The following is a 21,548-nucleotide window of genomic DNA, read 5'->3' on the forward strand; positions in this document are numbered from 1 at the left end:
AGAAAACAACTGTTTCCCACCTTCTTCTATAGATGTGGCAGGAATTATGTTGCTGTGTGAACACTGAGTAAGGTGTTTGTCACAGCTTCCCATGAACTTGTTCCCCTGCCCTCAGAGAAACCACAGTGATGATGCTGACTCTGACTCCAATAAATATTCCAGGGAATGATCCTGAAAAGGGGAAAAAACCCCAAAACATCAGTCTTCATATGCCTGGGAGGTAAAACATTTTTAGGGGAATTAAATTCATAAATACATCTATTCACGCAAGGAGGAGGACAACATAATATTAGAAACACAGGCCATTTTTAGCTGGTTCTGGCAATTTTACATGATAAATCCCGTACATTTTCTATTTTTCCAAGGAAGTCAAGCTTGGAAAGCTTTCATCTACAGAATGTTCTTAGAATGCTCTTCCCTGTGGTGACCTGTGCCAGGGAACAGGTGGAGCTGTGTCAGGGGAGGGCTAGGTTTGATGTGAGGAAAGGGTTCTTCCCTCAGAGGGGGCTGGCACTGCCCAGGGTCCCCAGGGAATGGTCACGGTCCCAAGGCTGCCAGAGCTCAGGGAGTGTTTGGACAATGCCCTCAGGCACAGGGTGGGATTGTTGGGGTGTCCTGTGCAGGGATTCAATGGTCCTTCTGGGTACCTTAAACCCAGGATATTCCATGATTCAATGACCCTGGAGGGGATAATCTATTTGAGATGTTCGTCAACTCCATATGAGCAGAAAACCTCTTTTCCCCAAAACCCAGAATCCCTGAAGTCTCCATTTTCTTTTTTCCCAATAAGCTGTATCTGCAGCTGAGATTACCACATACCAATTGTGTCATGGCCAGGCAAACACACAGACCACATTTTGCTGAATTTTAGTCAAAGTGCAGGGTGTAGTGTTGTCACCAGCACGGCCTGGAGCTGGAGCTGAGGCTGGGATTGGGCCTGGAAGCAGGGTCTGGGGCTGGAGCTGGGGTCGGGACTGGGGGCTGAAGCTGGAACTGGGCTTAGAGCCTGGAGCTGGGGCTGGAACTGCAGCAGGGGCTGAGGCCTGGAATTGGAGCTGGGCCTGGAGCTGGGGAACCCGGGCCTGGTGCTGAGGGACCCGGGCCCGGAGCTGGGCCCAGAGCTGAGCCTGGAGCTGGAGGACCCGGGCCTGGAGCTGGGCCTGGCGCCGGGGTCGGGGCTGGAGCGACCCAGGGCCGGCCGTGCCCGCTTCGTGCACCACCGGGGGCGGTGCCGGGCCCGGCGGGCGGGCGGGGGCCGGAGCACGGGCGGCCCTCAGCAGCGGACCTTGAGCCCGCAGCCGCGGCGAGCGGAGCCATGGCGGCGCCGGGGCAGAACGTGGCCGTGGTAGTTCACCGAGCCGGGGACCTGCGGCTGGTATGGCCGGGAGGAGCCGGGGCCGGGCGGGGGCGGCGGGGCGGGAGCGGCTTCGTGGGGCCGGGGCTGAGCCCGGGGCACTCGCGGTCCGGCAGCCCCGGTTCCTCCCGGTTCCACCCGGTTCCCCCCGGTTCCGGGGCAGCGCGAACCGGCCCCCGCTGCTTGTCAAGGGGGTGACCTGCGGGGTGCGGGGACCCAAATTCGGGGGTGTCCCACGGCTGGGCCCTCCCATCCCATCCCCTCAGGCCGGTCCGGGCTCTTCACAGCGTTACCGGGAATGACCCGGACATGCGGGAAAAAGCAAAAAAAAACTATAACTGCACCAACCCTCGTGTGCCTGGGAGGTGCAACATTTTTGCAAAGAAATAAATTCATAGATACACTCATTCGAGTAAGCAGAAGAATGCAACAGTATCAGGTCTCTTTTTAGCTGTTTCTGGCAAATTTGTCTGTCCTATCGTGTTTATTTTCTGTTTCTCCAATCTCGGAAAGGTTTCAGCTGCAGAATGAAAGAGGGGATAATCTTGAGGTAGTTACCAACTGTGGATGGAGAACATTTTATCCCTGAAACCCAGAACTCCCCAAAAACTTCCCCCTAATAGCCATTCTCCCAGCGGAGCTAGGCCCTCCCAGGGAGCAGCGTTGGAGGGTGCTTGTTGCTTCTTTGGGCTGTCAGAGCCCAGGTGAGCAGCAGGACAGAAGGTTCAGGAGGAGCAGGTGCTGGAAGACCCTCCCGGACAGGGGGGGAGATTTTATTTTGTACTTTTTTGGTTCTTTAGGCTCATTCTGCTTCTCCAGCTGCTAATGCTTGGCTGTTTCTGGGTGCTGAATCACTATGGTGCTGCTGGAGAGCCGTGTTCTCCAGCTTGGTAGCTGCCAAAGGAGGGAAGGAAGGTTTCCATGGACAGACATTGGCAGGCAGCTTTCTGTACACAGAGTCCTGGCAGGAGGGCTCTTGGGAGCACACAGACTTTGGATTCATGCCTTGTTTAGGGGGTGACTACCAGGGAAGAGGCTGGTTTTTACCATTCCAGCCCAGCTAAAGCGACATGTGCCTGAGCCTGAGCTGTGCCATGGAGGTGGCTCCCAGGCACCTTTGACACAATTGTGCTTTCCCTACAGTCACAATGCAGCCTGACTACCAAAAGAAATCAATCTGGGTTGAGGGCTGAGGCAATCCCTCTAGTTCAAGAACATGTTTCCAATCCCCTGTGATTGAAGAAAGGTGTCTGAGGCTTGTGAAGGTGGACACTGGCTCCATCACATCTGTGTTGCTGGTCTCTAAACTGCCTCACACCCAGATGTGTGAGTTTTCCTTGAATATCTGTAGTGCTGGAGACCTTAGAGCTGGTCACCAGTGCCCTCCTGCCTCACTGGCAGCATCTTGTGTGATCCTCCTGGGCCTCCCCAACAGTTCTTTCCACGGTGTGGATGGTGCTCACTGTATTAACCCACTGGTCATAGAAGTGGTCTCAGGAGTGAACTCCGAGCTTGTTACCTGTTATTGATACCCAGAGCTGGGTGATGCCATCTTCCTGTAATTCCCACACCTTTCTTAATTTCTGGACAAGTTTCCCGTGGGCAGAGTTGCTGTGATCCCTGTGTTGTGTGGAAGTGTGTTTGCTTTGTTTTTGTTGACTCTCCTCTTGTCCTTAGGTAGTTGCACAGGCTCTTCTTTGCTGCCCATGGAGGATTTATAGGATTTATACTTTTACCGTGGCCTCTCTTTCCATGTCTCCTTTCACAGATATAGAAATTTATGCAACATGAAAATATTTGCTATGTTTATTTTACTGGTCACCATTTCTGAACCTCTCAGTGAACAATAGAAAACGAGCAGAATTTCTGTCTTTGGAGTTCTCCACTTTGATCACTCCTATTTTCTCCAAATCAGGCTGGAGAATTCACTTCCCACCAAGATGTCTAGGTTTTCTGGGCACAGTTGTTATTGCCAGGGAAAAAAAAAAGTAGTTTTGGGTTTTTTTTCCCCACATACATTTCCAGAGAAGTTGTGGCAGCCCCATCCTGGGAAGTGCTCAAGGATGTGGCTTGGAGCAATTTGGTCTAGTGGAAGGTATCCTTGCCTGTGGCAGGGTGTAGAATGAGATGAGCTTTAGGGTCCTTTCCATCTCAAACCATTCTGTTATTCTGTTATTCTATGATTATCTATTTGTATTATTTAAAATAATAATATAAACACTGCAATATTAAGGTTTAATAGAACAGGTGGTCCAGAATCTTCCTGGCTACAGAAGGTGATTTTTTTTTTTTTTTGTCAGACAGTGGGATGGATGAAGGATTCAGCTGAAACTTGGGGCTGCTCCAGTGCAAGGAAATTTAGTATTTGTCTCTTGTCTGGGCAGGGAAAGGGAATTTCTTACAAAATAATTTGGAGAGCAGATTTACAAGCTGGCAGTGTGTTTACTCCTACAGCTACCTGTGTTATTCCACTGAGCATAGAAAATGAGGGGAGCTTAGGAGCAGGCTCCCTGTGTCTTATGGAGCAGACAGAACCAAAAGCCTTGTCTGCTTATGGATTTACCCGAGCTAACCAGAGCTAAGTTTCTACAGATATTCCCTGGGTTATGAACAAGCAGCTAAATGCATTTTTTATCTTTTGTCCATAGGAAAACCGTCCAATCCCAGAACCAGGTCCTAATGGTAGGTCTACAGATGTCTGCTTCTGTCTGCTTTCTTTACTTCTCTCTTTATTTTCTCATTCTCTTTTGTTGCTCCTGCATAATATAAAATATTTCTAAGGAAGTACAGAGTTATCAAAAATCGATTGCGTTGCTGAAACAGATAGTGCTGCTTTTCCAGCTGAAAAAAAGAGCTGGAGCAGTCACAGATAAACCCCTTTATCTGGCTTTTTTTGTTTGTTTGGTTTTTTTGTTTCCTGTTCCATCAGTTTGTGTATGTCACAGTAAATGGCTCTTGGGACATGTCAGATGATGTTATGCAGGACTAAACATTAATAGGATGGGCATATGGGCTGATAGAAATTTGATTCACTAACTCTCTGGGGCTGAAATCATAGCCCTGGGAGAAGGAAAAATTAAATGGACTTGCTATTTTATTCTTGCTCCAGCAATAATAACATCCCTTTTAAATTGAATTATTTTGTTGACCATATTTTTTTGGACATTGGCTTTTGTCTTACCCTATTTTAATCCTTCTTTCTCTGTGAATCGTTACATAGTTCTGTATTTCATTAGTAGGCAGCTGATGAACGTGCCACTCTTCTAAGGTGTACACACACAGCTGATTGAATGCCAGTAAATTTGGTTGTGTTGATACAGAGCTTGGCCTTTGCTCTGGGGCCCAGGCACAGCCCACATGCTTCTCTTGCAGTGCCTAAGGTCGGTTTTCCTGCAAGGAACTTTCCCTCCTTTTCTGGCAGAGGTCCTCCTGCGCATGCATTCCGTTGGGATCTGTGGCTCTGACGTTCACTACTGGCAGCATGGTCGAATCGGGGATTTTGTTGTCAAGGATCCCATGGTGTTGGGACACGAAGCTTCCGGGACTGTCGTAAAAGTGGGCTCTGGGGTGACTCATCTGAAACCAGGTATCTGAAACCAAACCCATTTTTTTGTTTTCCTCCTCATCAGTTCCAAGAATGTGTCAATAACTGTGTTTTTTTCTGTCATGTGAATTTATCTGAAGTCTTGAACTCACAGTGTGACCTCCTTCAAAAAGTGTCACTGCACTGCAATTAGTCACCACCCATCTTGGCCACTAGTGTAAGAGATTCCTTAGGTAGCTTTATCCCAGGATACCTTGGACTGGCCTGGGTGTATTTTAATGCATGAAATAAAAATATTATAAATAAATTAATAAATAATAAAATATAAGTAATAATTACAATCATTACAATAATCCTATTATATAATGACAAAATTATTATAATGATATTATTATATAAGTAACACATAAATTAATTTATGATTTATTGAAAATTAATTAATAAAACATTAAATGTAATTTTTTGTATGCTGGTACAAAGTGCCTTTTAAGGAAGCTTGATAAAGCTTCAGAAAGCACATCTGTAGCTCTTGCCAGCAAACTGCTGTGTTTCTTCTCTGTGTCTATTCTTGAAGGAGCAAATGGCCTCCTGCAGTGCAGAGGTCACTGCAGCAACTGCTCCAGGCCCTGTGGTGGGACCTCCACAGGTCACTGTGCTCATGCAAATCCTAGTAAATGGACTGAACAGGGAATTTTGCAAAATTTGCTGATGAGAGCAGCTTAGGCAAGGTGGAGAGGACGTGGGGGAGAGCCAGCAAGAGTTACAGAGAGACCCGAGAGGTGCCAGTGAGATGCAGGTGAGATTCAGTGCAGGCAAAGTGATACCCACAGCAGAACAAATAATTCCAGCTTCATATCTGAAATGCTGTGCTGGTCATCACTGCTGAAGGGTGAGACCTTTGGCTCTGACACCGTGCACAGCAGCACTGGCTCCACAGTAGTGAAAATGCAAATCACTGTTAGGAAGGGGACAGAGACTCGGAGGATGTGAGTGCACATCTGGAACTCTGCATGCAGTCCTGGCCTCCGCCTTTCCCAAAGGTTGTAAAACAAGTGAAAAAGGTTCAGAGAAGGACATGGAGATAACGAGATGTGGAGCAGCATCTCTGACAAATGTCCAAGTCAGGAACTTGAGCTGAGAGCCAGGGAGACAACTCAAGGATGTGAGAACACATGAGGGGCTGGGAGAACAGGTTGCCCATTCTCTGGTTGCTCCAGCACCAGAGCAAGGCACAGTGAGGTGCAGCATTCACCTGAGATGTAGCAGACCATGTATTTACATGGTGGAAGGAAGAGAAGTTGTTGAGCATTACTAAATACAAACAAACCTCTTGTCACTTGGGAGGCCTCATAGCTGTGCATAATGTGAGGCTGGGAGAGCATTCAGTATGTGCTTGTCCTGCCTCTGTCCTGTCAGACACCTTGACCAGCTCAGAGGGGATGCAGTGGCCTAGATGGCTCTTTACTTCCATCCTGCTTATCCCCAGGTCTGCCTGGAAGCCTGTTGGTGGAGAGCTTTGCTCAGAGGTTGGCTCTGTTTCCTCTACCAAATAAATGTGAGGCTTTGTGTCCCTTGTGTACTTGCTGTGCTGTGCTCACACTGTTTTCTCTGGTCCAGCCTCCTTTGTGACTGCAATTAAATAATAGCCCTTTGTCCAGCAGCATGTGTCCTTCCAGCACCCTGTAGCACCAAGCTGTCTCTGCTCCTAGATGAATCCTGACAGGCTCCTGGGTATTCTGCACCTTAAGCTTCATTCCCTGTGAGGGAGGTGAGGCCCTGGTACAGGCTTCCCAGACAAGCTGTGGCTGCCCCATCCCTGGAAGTGTTTAAGGCTGGGTTGGACGGAGCTTGGACCAACCTGGTCTAGTGGAAGGTGTCCCTGCCCATAGCAGGGAGTAGAACAAGCTGAGCTTTAAGGTCCCTTCCAACACAAATTCTTCAATGATTCTATGATTCCCAAGGAACAGTCCTTTCCAGCTGGCAGAGTGGTTGCTAGCTGAGCTCACCTGCTCCATCCTCAGTATTTCCTCTTCTACAAATTCAGCAAACCATCTGGTCACAGTGTGATTGCCTGGGGGCTGCCCCTTTATCTGCTGAGGTTGGCTGCAAAGCAGCTGGAGGAAGGTGTGTGTGGGGCTGAGCTTCCATCTGTACCTGTGCCTCTGAAGCACCATCTCTTCCTACGTACCTGGGAAAATTTTGGTGGTGAGGCTGCTGTGAAGGGAGTGTTGGGAACCAGCCTGGTGTGTGCAGCAAGACCTTCCTCATGTCCCTCCTGCCTGTGTGGTGCCAGTGTTTCTGTGGGTTTTGGTGCTACTTCTACATGTGTGCCAGCCTGTCCCTGACCCACTCCATCTGCTTTCATCCTGGCAGGCGACCGTGTGGCCATCGAGCCGGGTGTCCCAAGGGAAATGGATGAGTTCTGCAAAACTGGGCGCTACAACCTGTCCCCGACCATCTTCTTCTGTGCGACACCCCCCGACGACGGGAACCTGTGCCGCTACTACAAGCACAGTGCAAGCTACTGCTACAAGTTAGTCCATGCTCCCTCCACACAGAAATACACACTCTCTGCGGAGAGATTAGCTGCAGCAATCGCCTCTTGGCCCTTTGGAACACTCTTTATGTGATCCCAACAGGTTTTATTGCTTTCTGATCCATGAATAACATGCCTAAGTTTGGATGGCAGCCACTATGCAAAGGGTTTGTCAGGCAGGCAGTTTATCCCCTCCGGTGCCAGACATAAACATTTCTCACATGTCTCCTGGGATGTCACCATTGGTTTACCCTTTAATTATTTTCCTTTTCCTATTTGCTCCCTGCTCTTGGTTTCTTTCCTATCTCTTTTCATATCCTTGCCTTCCTAGGCTGGTGCCTGAAGGTCTTTGGTTCTCTGAGCTGAGTTTTGCTGCTGCTTTTCAGGAAACACCAGGGTGACTGCTGACATCTCACTCTGTTGTCTGAAACGAAGTCATCCTTCAATCAGAGCAGGAACAGAAGGCAGTGGCCCTGCTGAGCTGTTTTTTCATGTGTCTCTGAGTGTCTCCACTAGGCTACCAGCATTACAGCACATCTGTTTTCTTGTCCAGTGAATATGTTATTTATTGTGGCACCACTGGCACATTTGCTTAGAAGCAAATCTGTGCTTAAACACTCTGGCAAGTCATAGAATCCCAAAAGGGTTCAGTTTGGAAGGGACCTTAAAACTCTTCTCATTCCACCCCCTACCATGGGCAGGGACACCTTCCACTAAACCAGGTTGCTCCAAGCCCCATTCAGCCTGACCTTAAACACTTCCAGGGATGGGGCAGCCACCACTTCTCTGGGAAGCCTGTGCCAGGGCCTGAAATTCTCCAAAGACCTGAAAAACTTGTACGACTTTATGCCCACTTAAGTGCCTTTGACAAGGAGTTAAAAATAGCCCAAGTAGTGTCACCCTGAGTTTGCTCTACCTGTGGAGCTTGTTCTTCTCCAGTGTGTATGGAGCTGGTGCTTCCATGAGCAGGAACGTCCTTGGGATTGATCTTTGGTGTCTGCATGGAAAGCGTTGAGGATCGCGTGAGTCGGAAGGAGGCACTCGACTGCTCTTCTCCTGAGAGTCCTCAGGCAGGAAGCTTTCAAAGCAGATACCAAACAGCTGCTGTCAGGATGAGGTGCTGCTGTGGATGGAACTAGCATCTTACTATCCAGACTCCCTGGCATCGATTTCCTGTGTATCAGAATAACATTTTCTGACAACATCACAAGGTTTTGCTTGAGAGGAAGTGGTTGGATTGTAGCTGGCTTCTTCCAGGCTTTTGTTTCTTTTCTCCAATTTAAGCAAATATTACTTTGGATTTGATTTGATTTGATTATTTTATTGCTTTGAGATGCAAAGCCTGGACCTGGTGCTCCCAGTTTCAGATCAGCAGTGCTGTGGCTGGCTCATGTAGAGCAGATTCCCTGGCATGCAGTCACTCTGCCAGCACAGATTTGCTAAAAACAGATGATGGCTGAGCTCAGTGAGTTTTCACACGTTTGGGCAGTTGTGTGTCCTGCTGGTGGACAGACTCTGTGCTGGGTGCTCTGAGTAACTTGATGGAGGTGGGATCATGCTGGGAAGCTTCCCTCCCCATTGACAGGACAGTGCCCAAACCCAGCAGTAGCAAACGTGATGGCAAAGTGTGAAAACAGAACACTTGGAGTCAGACCTGTTAAACCTCTTGGAAATAAGGGATATGCAGCTATCTTACAGCTGTCTTCCCACAGACATAATTTTCGTTTCTTTGGCTTCACACTGGCCTGGCTGAGATCTGACCTTGAGCTTCCCACTGCTGTCACAAAGACCCTCCTGGCAGGCACAGCTCCCAGAGCTGTGTGAGAGCCCACACTGGTGCCTTGCTGGTGGGCAGTGTTGTGGGGCTGAGATTTATTTCTTTCAGCAGTTCAGAAGGGTTTCACTTCCTTTGCTTTTTTCCATCACTTTTGCTGGCTGCATTACAGGGCTGTTTTTGTCCAAAAGGTGTTTGATACCACTGCACACATTGTCCCTGACTGCAGGGAGGGTGCATGCTGGGTCCACTTGTTGAAACACTTAGTGCATCAGAGAAGGTGATCCTGGGTGTTTTGGGGACACCTGGATCTGGCATCACCTTTGGCAGTTTTGGGTGTTTTCTAAAAGCTGATTCAACCCTGGTGAGGAGTCTGAGAGCTCACGGGTGGGTGAGCTTTGGGGTGGTGCATATTCAGCTGGGGGATTTATTCCAGGGGGAATGAGTTGCAAAGGAGTCCTTGTTGACTCACCAAGTACTGGAGAGTTGCTGTGGGAAAGTTTGTGGGTCCCTGGGTGTGGTGCTTGGGTGAACCCCATTGATAAATGGTTCAAGTGCACTTGATGCTGCTTAAGAGGAGCACTAAAGAAGATGGATGTGTTCTACACCCGTGTTTGGTCTTCGAGTGTCATGGCTTTCCTCATCACCCTCCTAAACTACATTGGTGACTGTTCTTGTGTCCTATTCTTGCAGGCTTCCAGATAATGTCACCTTTGAGGAAGGAGCCCTTATCGAGCCACTCTCGGTGGGAATCCATGCCTGCAAAAGAGCGGGAGTCACTCTGGGAAGCAAAGTCTTCGTGTCTGGCTCTGGTACAGTGATCACAGCCAGTCCTTGGGTTCCCTGCCTGCTGGGAGGGGATGGGCAGGCTCAGGCTCTGCTGTCTCTGGGTTCTGCTCTAAGGGTGGGTCATAGCAGAGCCACAGGCGTGATGAGGGGAACCTCGGGGCAGCCAAAGCCTCTTTGGCCAGGAGCACGCTGAACTCTGGGCATGTTCAGAGGTGGGGTTGGAGCTGCCTGGCAGTGGTACATGTTCTCTTTCTCCCTTTTGAACCCAGGACCAATTGGCCTCGTTAATGTGATTGTTGCTAAGATGATGGGTGCAGCAGCCGTGGTAGTTACAGGTAAGTCCTTTTAGCCCTTTCAGAGTGTGACTGTTTCCCACCATACAGAATCACAAAATCATTAAGGTTGGAAAATCCTCTTAGATCATCGATTCCAACCATTAACCCAACACTGCCAAGGCCAACCATGTCCATAAGTGCCTCATCCACATGTTTTTTGAACAGTTCCTGGGATGGTGACTTCGCTTCCCTGGACAGCCTGTTCCAATACCTGACCACCCTTGATCTTAGCAGGTTATTTTTATCTCTGGTAGTGCTGGGTGATGGCCCAGACAGTGTTTGCACACTGATTGCAGCCACACTGTGCTTCTCCACTTGTCTTTCTCTGCCCTTCTGTCTCTGCCCTTCTGTCTGATCCGGCTCGGGGTTTTATTTTTCACTGGTTATCCACAGTGACTGAAATGGCCTTTTCATGGTCTCTGCATTTCAGAAATGGATGTTCCTTCCATAACTGTATCCTGGACATTTCTAGTTGAGCTGCTGCTTGCAGGAACATCTTTGTCCAGCTGTGTTGGAAAGACTTCTGAGGAAGGAGATCTCATTTTTCTAGATACCTTCTCCAGGTTTGCATCTCTTAATGATGAAGATTTTTTTAGGGTTCCCTCACAAACTGTCATTTATGAGATTACCCCTTGGTGCAAGAACTGAAATGAGTCTTCATCACCTTTGCAGCTGCCCTTCAGGTTGTTGAGACAGCCATTCCATCTCCCCCCTTTTTTGCCATGCTAACCTAGCCCAGCTCCTCCTAGCTCTCCTCTAAAGTCCAGGACCTCTCTCTCTGTAGCTTGCCCAGAAGGATGGAGAGCTGGAGTAACCTTGGGATGTTCTCTGGTTGGAATTTCCACCTGGGGGTTGAACTGGGTCTGGAAATGGTGATTCCAGCTCCCACCACGATTCCCCAATCTTTCTGAGTGGTGATGGCCAGGAGGAGCAGTTAGAGATGCCATTGGACATTGAGCACAGATTGCTGCAGTTTTTGTGTCAAAGCCCTAGAGGATCTGGACCTTTCAGAAGGCTGTTGCACACCTCCCATACTTTGATCCAGGTGTATTTTTGACCTTTCCATTACTGAATTTCCATCTTAGGGTCAAGAGATAAAATTCAGGTCCCACCCTCTTGCCTTCACAGAAACATCCTTCAGTAGCAGCTCAGGTCAAAACACAAGGCACATTATTGCCTTCTCCTCCCTTAATCCTTTTGCTGTCAAGTCCAGGGTTTTTTTAGCTGTGCTGGCCTCACCCTGCAGGTGTGTATGCTTGATGGACATGATCAGTCCACACCTCAGATTTTGTGAAGTGTTGTCATTTGAAGATGATGTTTGCTTTCGCAGGAAAAACAGTTCTGCCTCCTGAATCACACATGAGGAACCTTGTTCCCAGCTGGGCTGGTGCAGGGGCTGGGGGTGGCCTGTTCCCTGGGTGGGGAAGGCTTGGTGAGTCGGGGTTGGTGGGGCTGAGGCAGCTGGCTCAGCCTGCCCCTCATTCCTGCTCCAGCCTCGGTGTGTCTTCCCCCCTAAACCAGGAGCTGCTGCTGGGGACCTTGGGCAAGCTGAGCTGGCTGTCATGTGCCACAGGAGGTTCCTGGTGCTTGGTTTGTAGGATCAGCAAGCTTGGATACATTGAATTACCCTTCTTACCTTTATGTCCTAGCCCAGGTACTGATTCAGACTCGTGGATGTCTCTTCCACATGAGAGGGGTTTGGCTGAGGTGCTCAAAGACACCCATGAAGATTCTGTTCCAAGGCAAATATTTGTGTGTGACATGAGCTGAGGAATGTATTTGGTTTGGCTTGTTGCTGCTAGAGATTTTGCTGTCTCAACAAACTGCTTTTTGTTTTGGCTTTAGGAGCCAATACCTGTGAGGTGCCTGTCTGCCCACAGAGGCCCTCTTGTATTTTGCTACCAGATTATTTGAATTCATTGCTATGTGTTTTTATCACCTGTCTTTGAGCTTTGTCCATGCAGTTCTTACGGCTTTAAAAGTTTGTGTTTGTTTTGAAAAGCTTCTCACAGGTATAGAAATATTTAGAAAAGCTTTTCCTGAGAACTCACCTCTTACATCTTCTGTCTTTGGTTCCTCTGGAGTGTTTGATATATTTAATGGACTCCAGTTGGATGAGAAGGTCAATTTGTTTCCTGGGTCCTTATCTACCCTTCCAAAAGGTCTGTGTCTTTCTCCCCTCCACTCTTAAGTGGGTGTGTTTGATACTTACAGGCAACCTTCTCTTGTCCTTCTGCCTTGCTGTTGCTCTAAAAAGCTGTTTTTCTCCTTAGATAAGTGTAGAAGATCAGGCTTCCTCCATAAGTAAAGGGGCAGTTTAGGTGTTCCTGTTGGGCTGTCTTGCATTGCACTGTCTGTCACTGCAGGTGCACTTAATAATTACTGCTTAAGGGAAATTATTCTCCTTGTTCCGTCTGGATCTGAAGTCTTGGGTGTTGATGCCTCCAGAAACCCTGGAATTCAAGGTCAGGGGAGGTGAATAACTGTTCAGAGATCAACTCCTTTGAGAAAGAACAACACAGAAAATCTGAGAATAATCAGGAGTATTTATTTGCCTGTTAAGTTGGCTCATAAAGCATCATGAGGAGCTTAAGGGTAATTTGATAACTTCATTGGAAGCAATCAAAATTTTAATTAGCTCCAGGGACTGGGAAGTGAAAACAAATTTCTGACTAGAGGCAAGATGCAAGCCATTCATTGTTTAATTGAACAGTTTCCCAAGAGCTGTGTGGCTTTAAAGGACTTGATCCTTCCCAAGGCTCACAAGTGTCGGGAGCTCTGAACAATCCAGTGACCTGCAGATCTGTCTGCTTCACTGCGTGCTTCCTGGTGATTCAGGTGTACTGGGATGTAATTGCAGCCCTGGTCAGGGCTGACAGCGTTGCTGCTGCATTCCGTGTGCTGCTTAGAGTCAGGGCTTCCTTCCTGAGGTCAGCAAACCAGAGGCCAGCTACAGGGAAGATGTGGGATTTTCTGCTGCCTGAGAGTGATTTTTGTGGCCACTTTGAAATGCACTGACTGCCTTGTTACTCTAGGACACTGGCTGTGGATTATTTCTGCCAGAAAGAAAGTATGAAATATGTAAAATATGTAAAATATAGAGTAGAATGTCTATAATATTTTATATATTTATATATTATACATATATAATATTTTTAAATATATATTTATAATTTGAAATACATTAGTGACTCAGCAGATGTTAAAAATGGTAGAATCCAGCTGTGTCTGCTGTGAGCTGAAACTTCACAGGGAGTTTAGTCATTACTTGAGAGGAGTGTTGAACCCCTGTGGTCTCCTTGTCATACACTGAGATTTGGGAGACACCAACCATGCCAGGCAAAAGTGTTTCATAGCACTTGAAGTGCCTTGAAAAGCCCCTGGCCATGCAATTGGTGCATGGGACATCCCTGAGGGCAGCTCAGCTGGGGTCAAGCATGACCCCACACACAGCCTGGTGCCCAATGCCCAGAGCTTGGGAGGGACTGATGTGACTCCTGCAGCCACAGGAATGAGTCCATGTTGGGGCTTCCAGGGTGATGTTGCCCTTTCTTTTCAGCCTTGACTGAAGGCTCTTTCCTCTGCATTTTATTACTCTTTGTTACCCCCTCCTAAATGCCCTCCACAGCTCTCCTGGGTGCTCAGCTTGGTAGGTGTGCCCACACTCGGCATCCCAAGCCTTCCAGCTGCCCACGGGGGCTTGTCCATAATCTGGGCTGCCAGTGAGTGCCATGGTTTTTGCTGCGGGATGGGCAGGGTAGAGGGTCTAGCCTGGCTCACTCCCAGGACTGCGGCTGAGTCAGAGCAGCTCATGTTGGAGAACTGGCCTTATCCTCCCCCTCTTTCCCTTGATATTGTCACCCCACACCATCTCTGACTTCTCTGGTGGGAGGGGTGTTTTCCTCTTTGCTGTGTGTGCCCCTAGCACAGGCATTGTTTTCTGAGTCTTCAAGCCCAGAGCCTCTGGGAGAAGATGACCACCCCTCAATTTTGGGTCTAGGAAACCTTGGCTGTTACATCTTTGCCACCTTGCAGACCCCTGTAGACCACTGCTTCAGTGCAGGGAAAAGAGGTGATTCCTTGCTGGTAAATCCCACTCTTCTCAGCTGTCCACATCCTTATCTTCAGAGGTGGCCTGGTTACCAGTAGTGCCTGGAGAGGAATTTCTGCCTTTCTTCCAGGGAATGTGGGATGCCCCAGCAGGACAGCTTGGTCTGTGGTACAAACCCCCTACGGATCTTCAGGTGGTATTTGCAGCCCTGTCAAGATCCCTCGGAACAGAGTACAGGAGTACAGCCATGCCTTCACAGATGTTTATCATCACCAGTTCTTTTGCTCTGTGTTAATGGGGTGTCTTAGATCCACTCCCTTTTTTGCTTCATGGGCTTTCCTGCTCATACATCTGTGACAGAAACTGTCTGAGAGGCGCTCAGCAGCCTCCAGAGCTGTTCAAAGGAGGGTGAAGAGCAGAACAGGTTTCTGGCACTGCAGACACACTAAGTGTTTACAGCTAACACATTCTGCAGTTTTCTCAGCTGAAGGCATCTGCTGAGGGATCCTTGAGGGAGCCCTTGGAGAGCTCATGGTCTGTTCTCGTTGTGAACAATGTTAGAAGTGAAACTGGCACATTAATGATCCCCTGAGCCCGTTGTCTCCTGTTAGAAAGATTTCTTGGTGCTGTCCATAGCCAGGTGATTTCTGGGCCATCAAGGAGCATGCTCAGGGTAACCTTGCCCCTGGTTTATGCTCTTTGAGAGGTCTTTTAGGGAGAGGGTAAATAATGTGGACAGCCAAGAGGGAAGAATGCAGGAGTGCTGGGGATTTGCCTCCTTGTAGGCTGTTCCCTAGGCCGACTCACTGAGTGCGTGCCATGGGGTTTCATGCAGTCCGTTCTCATCAGAGGGTGACAATTCCATGGCAATTAGTGCAGCTGCTTCATTAGACTCATTGCCAGAGAGACACTGGGCAGTGTTGCCACAGCCAGAGGCAGGTTTAGGTAGGACACAGCTGACTCTGGAGTAGGTGCCCCTTCTGCTCTGACCTCCTGCTGCCTTTTGCCTTTGCCTGCACTGAGGTTCCTCTGCTCTGCTGTGTCAGGACAGTGAGCAGAATGACCACAGTAGCTTGGCCACAGCTGTTCCTGATCTGGCTCCTTCTTGTGGTGTCCCTTCAGTGCCCTTTGGAGTTAATCTTGACCTTCTAGTTTGTCTCGATGTACTCTCAGTGTTCTGGCAGTACCAAAAAGAAACTGTGCCATCTACAATCTGTTGGCCTTATGTCGTGGTTTTAAACTAATAACTAAGAAAATTACTTACTTCTTGCTGTGAGATGTGGATTAGAACAAGAGCAAAACAGGCATACAACTTAAAAGGGAAAAAAAAGAAAGTTTATTGACAAACCACAATAATAAGAACACCAGAATAAACTTCCAGAAAAACCTTTCCATCCCCTATCTACCTATTATTCCCTTGTTCACATGACAACAGAGACAAAAACTCTGGAACTCTGATGGTTAAAACAGTCCCAATTCTTGCTAGTCTTTTTACCAGTCTTTATAGAGAAACCGAAGTTTCTTCCTGTTAATTTATGGAGTTTCTCACAAGAAAACTATTTTTTGTTATAGTTTTCTATTGCCCTAATGTTAGCTGCTCAGAGCTGCTATTATTAGAGTTCACTCCTCCCATTTTCACATCACTCTGAAGTATGTATGGGCCATGAGTCTAGAGATAGCATTTTTAAGGATAAGTTATTCAAAGGCAAAAAAAGTCTTCTTCATCTGTTTCTGTGAGCTTCACCAGAAAACAGTTTTCTCATTGCCTCTCAAGGCTTTAAATCTCCCAGCAGTTTTCTCATTGCCTCTCAAGGCTTTTAATCTCCCAGCACTTCACTATACTATAATTACACTTTACTCAAATTTACACTTTGAACACTATTCCTCTCTAGATCTTTTATCATGAATTAAAGGAGTTCTTTTCAGGACTTCATTGTCCATCTCCATAGTTTTAACAGGGAGATATTTCAGCTTAATTAAAGCATCTTCTTAATTCTCTACCTTTCCTGAAGCTTCTTTTCTTTCCTGTCACTGGTAGTTTATAAAGTCTCTTTTCATGTTGATCTCTCTCTCTCTCTCTCTCTCTGGATAAAAAGATTAATCCGCAAGTCTCATCTGGGTAATGAAAGAGTTAACATCTTGCCCAGGCTTTTGTAGATGGTTTGGGGATCTCTGCCGAACAGGAGCTGGAGCCGTCTGCGATGGGAAGTTCCTCATGGCTGCTCTGGAGCGTGTAGTCGCTGCTCCAACCCGCTGCAAGTCCAGGGCCTCTCTCTTTCTTCACTGAGCAGTTTCTAGTGAATTAGTTACAGCAAAACCTGCAGCCGAGCCAGAGGTCGGCTCGGCCCGGCTCGGGGAAAACCTTCCCCAGGCCCCCCCCCCATCTCCCGGCCGGGAGACGAGGCAGGCCCGGCCCCATCCCCGCCCGGCCGCATGGCCTGGGCAGGGACGGGAGGCCTGGACCTCCGCCACCCTCCACAGCCAGAAAACAAAGAGAACCCACAGAGCTCTGCTTTTACATTTTAAGGTAGGGTTCACAAGTTGATCCCACTTTTCAATGGCCTAAACTGCTGTCAATTCCCAGCAATGACCGATAATTGGTCAGGAGAAAAGACTCTAAGCACTTCCCAGCAACTCCAACTCCCTTAAAGGTAAAGTAACTCCATGACACCTTAGAAGACACTTCTAATGGTGGTGGCTGTTCCTTCATTCAGACATTGCTCTGCATGGTGTGGGCTTCATCTTCAGCCTCTTTGAAGCACACCCTCCTCTGCAGCTGGGGAGCCTTTGGCGTCTCCTGTGTCATTAAGTTGTCCTCATGGCTCACCCTTCATCATCCTCATCATCTCGAGCCCCCAGCACAAGAAGGATGTGCATCGGTTAGATCAGATCTGAAGGAGGGGAGTGAAGATAATAAAGGGGAGGGCTGGAGTCCCTCTGCTCTGGAGCCAGGCTGGGAGAGCTGGGTGTGTCCAGCATGGAGAAGAGAAGGCTCCAGGGAGAGCACAGAGCCCCTGCCAGGGCCTGAAGAGAGCTGGAGAGGGACTTAGATCAAGGGTCTGGAAGGACAGAACAAGGGGGGATGGTTTCCCACTGCCAGAGGGCAGGGTTAGATGGGATATTGTGAAGAAATTCTTCCCTGTGAGGTTGATGAGGCCCTGGCAAAGGTTGCCTAGAGCAGCTGTGGCTGCTGCATCCCTGGAAGTGTTCAAAGCTGGACAAGGCTTGGAGCACCTTGTGCTTCTAGTGGAAGGTGTCACTGCCCATGGCAGGGAATGGCACGTCAAATTGGAGTGGAGCTTTGAAGTCCCTTCCAACCCAAACTATTCTGAGATTTTATGGTCATTCTCTGCCTGCCAAGTAGGAGTGAATCCTCACCTCTCTGGTTGTGCACTGCCCTGTGCACACACGTAGTGAGCAGATGGCAGGTTCAGGTTCTTCCTCCTCTTTCACATAATGCTCCAGTTCTTGACTAAGTTTTCTTTCCACAGACTTGTCTGCCTCTCGCCTGCAAAAAGCCAAGGAGGTGGGAGCAGATTTCACCATTCAGGTGAAGAATGAGTCCCCGCAGGAGGTGGCCTCCAAAGTGGAAAGTGTGCTTGGCTGCATGCCTGAGATAACTGTGGAGTGCACAGGAGCACAAGCCTGTATCCAGGCTGGAATTTATGTGAGTACCACTTGTTCCAAAGGCAGTGATGGTGTTAGTCTGGCTTTTTCTGGGATGGTTCAGTGAATGAGCTATTTCACTCCCACAGTGCTTGGTTTAAGCTGGGCTTCTCTCTTGGGTAGAGAATCTGCTCCTTAGATAGTAAACGAACAGAGACAATTAAAGTGTTAACTTTCAGCATGGGGATAATTGATCATTGGTTTGATGCTTGGGAGCTTAGGCACTTACCAAGGAGACCCCAGTAAGATCCCCAAACCCAGGGAGTAGGGCAGCACCTTCCATTGAAGTTATGTCCAAATAAGAAGAATTATCAAGAAAATTAATTCCAGAAGCAATGAAAGCAGAAATTAAGAAAGGGATGTTTTACTGCCATGAACATCCTAACAGAAGGATGGGGGGAAGGTTAATGTGGAGTTGCACAGTGAAAGGACAGGAGGGGAATGGGAAAAACTGCAAGAAGAGAAATTCCAGTAGAGCATCAGGCTCTTAGTTTTAAGTCTCTCCCACTGAAATCCCAAAGTACTTTTTGTAGTCCTAAATGCCAGCCACTTTTCAGAATGGGGTTTTCAGAATAGGAATTTCAGATACCTACCAAATTCCTTCAGAGATTTTCAAAAGGTTGCATTTTTAGCTTCAATTACTACGTGTTTCACTCTTACAGACTCCTGACAGCATCCTTCCTCTCCCTGGCTTCTCTGCTGTGCTCCAGGCAGTTCATTGCAGCCACAGAGGCTGGTCTTATTTTTGACATACCCTGCACAGGCTCCTGCAACTGTGTTCTGCAAAATGAAACCTGTTTGTGTGTTTGCTCTCCAGGCCACTCGTTCTGGTGGGACCTTGGTTCTGGTGGGGCTGGGGCCTGAGATGGTGACGGTGCCCATTGTGAACGCTGCTGTGCGGGAGGTGGATATCCGTGGGATATTCCGCTACTGCAACACGTGAGTCTTGTGCAGAGGTGGGGCTGATGTGTCCCCAGGTTAAAATTCCTTGGAGCAATTCTTTCCTCCTAATGCAGAAAGTATCTTTTCTTAATCTGTAGCTCTCCAGGAAGGATTTATGGGATGATGTCGCGCTCCTTAAAATGAGAAGCATTAATAAGTAGGCAGTTTGGGAGCTAGGTTAGCTTCTGCATCCCTTTGTATCCCTGTTGCTCTAATGTGGCCCATTCATGCTTGGACTTGATGATCTGGGAGGCCTTTTCCAGTCTCAGTGTTTCTATGATTCTAAATGAACATGCAACACAATCCATATGAGGGACTCTGTGCCAGAGGAGAGGCTGGAGTCTGACTGAGGCTTTCCCTTTTTTCTCCCTGCACTGAGTCCATGAGTTTGAGCTCCACCATGGTCAGTGTGCAGGCAAGAGGCCAGGCAAAAGGAGAGTGGAGCATGGCAATTTCACTTCTCATTCAGACTTCCAAAGTAGTAGTTTCCCGTGATTTTCAATTGCTTCCTGTGATTTCAGTTACTCTCCCAACTGTCTGTCTAGTGGTGTCTGTCTTCTCAGAGCTCAACAGCCCAGAGCAGTTGGCTTGTCCCATCTTAAGGTTCCCTCCCCAGAAGATTCTTTGCAGGCAAAACTTCCCTGGGTTAAGGAAGTAACTGTGATGATCCAGGCTGCTCCATGCTCTTTTCTTGGACTCCAGACTAGTGTCCGCTCTCATCCCCTGTTCTCTGCTTCCCTTGCAGGTGGCCTGTGGCCATTGCTCTTCTTGCATCCAAGAGGATCAACATTCAGCCCTTAGTTACGCACCGTTTTCCCCTGGAGAAGGCTCTGGAGGCCTTTGAGACCACCAAGAGGGGTGAGGGGGTCAAAGTCATGCTGAAGTGTGACCCCACCGATCAGAGCCCCTGAGCTGTCCCAGTGCCCGGTGCTCATCCCTGCTGCTTGTAACTAGAAAATCTCTTGTAATGAGCGTCAGCGGCACTGGGAAACAGCATTAGAGCATTAACTGGTAACCACAAATGGACATCCAATAGCTTGAATCAAAATCCTAAATCAGAGATGGTGATTTGTACAGTTGGTGGCTCTTCTTCACAGACCACATGTGCCAGGGAGGGTGTCACTGGCATGTGGCACAGCAAGGGTGGAGATGCTGGCACTCCCCCTTCCCATCCCACACTGCCCTGGCTGCAGCACTTCCTGCATGGCAATCCCTGGATGCCAGGTAGCCCTGTATGAATATTCCTCCTTCCCTTGTGGGTGCTCAGGGACTGTACAGCCTGTGGAAAAAAGCCTGGCCCTCCCCACTCCATGGGAAGCACTGGCACATTCAGGGCACTCTTCTCAAAACTCAGAACCGGGGTTTTTTTGAAACTTGGAGGTCAGCTGGGACCACGTCTGCTGTGTCACCCCCCAGCAGCTCCTCGTGGGAGCACTGCAGGCAGGGAGACTGGGACTGCTGAGAGTCCTGTCCTTATGTGCCTCCTGTGAAGGGGCTGTTGGGGGGCACAGCTGCTTTTGATGTGAAGGGGAGCACAGGTGAGACGTGAGGGGACAGCATCACTCAAAGGTTTTACCACTGTGAACAGCTCATAATTAATTTATTTAATAATTTAATAATTAAATAACTCATAATTTGGGAGTATCAAGCCTTCCTGCTGAGTTTGTGAGCCACAAACAAGGTACTAACAATGTAGCAAAAGTCTAATCTTTGATTACAGTCATGTTAATTTTAGTACTGAGAGATCAGTTCCTTCCTTGGGCTGGAACTGAACTTTCCTCAATAAATTCTGGCTGCCTGAGACCTTCCAGATGTGTCCTTTGAAATGTGGGGTAGTGGGTTGGAGGGGACTGTGCAGACCTAAGCCTTGCCAGGGTGCAGGTTGAGCTCAGTGTTGGCAGGACTGTGAAATCTCAAACCACCCAACCGCTTGCAAATGAAATCTCACATTTATTCCAGAGGTGGCCAAGTTCATCCTGGCACAGATGGAAGGCCCCAAGTCCATGCTGGATTTTACAGGGATGAGACATAACCCAGGGGAACTTTCTGTAGCTGGAAGAAGCGGTCAAAATCTGTGCTCAGCACATTCCCATGCTGGGAGGAAGCTGTTGGCATGGCTGGGGATTCACTGGCCATCCCAACTCCTGTCCTGTGGGGATCCCCACTGGCATGGATGGAAAACCAGTGGCCATTGCGAGATTGTTCTTACTGGGAAACGGAAATCTTTCCTCTGTAGCCTTTGGGGGCTGTTTAGCATCCTGAGGGCTGGAGTCATTCCCACAGCTCAGCCTGCTTGGGCTCCTTGTCTGATCTGCTCCCTCATCAGGTCTTGCTGGGGGCATTGACACTGCAGGGGGATTGCTGGGGTGATAGGTCTGGTGGACATAATCAGTGGGGCTCTGACTGTAATCCCCCACCCCCAACTCCACCTATGTCACCAGTGCAGGGGAAACTCCAACTTAGCCCATTTTCCAGTGGGCTGGAGTTAATGCTCTGTGCCAGGAGCAAGGCCAGCATGATGCTAAAAGTATTTTACAAGTCTCCAGGTGACCAAGAT

At 48.5% G+C, this 21,548-nt stretch overlaps 1 protein-coding gene across 1 annotated transcript; it reads left to right on the forward strand.

The window, feature by feature from the left end:
• Positions 1–1,224: 1,224 nt before the first annotated feature.
• On the forward strand, positions 1,225–20,799 carry SORD (sorbitol dehydrogenase). Its single transcript, XM_086848560.1, has 9 exons — positions 1,225–1,375; positions 4,003–4,036; positions 4,776–4,940; positions 7,272–7,431; positions 9,902–10,020; positions 10,267–10,332; positions 17,875–18,050; positions 18,867–18,988; positions 19,737–20,799. The coding sequence occupies exons 1-9, from the start codon at positions 1,316–1,318 to the stop codon at positions 19,900–19,902; spliced, it is 1,068 nt and encodes a 355-aa protein (XP_086704686.1). The 5' UTR covers positions 1,225–1,315; the 3' UTR covers positions 19,903–20,799.
• The last annotated feature ends 749 nt before the right edge of the window (positions 20,800–21,548 follow it).

Source organism: Cyanistes caeruleus, chromosome 13 (assembly GCF_971803275.1).
Source record: "Cyanistes caeruleus chromosome 13, bCyaCae1.hap1.1, whole genome shotgun sequence".
NCBI classification, from domain to species: Eukaryota; Metazoa; Chordata; class Aves; order Passeriformes; family Paridae; genus Cyanistes; species Cyanistes caeruleus.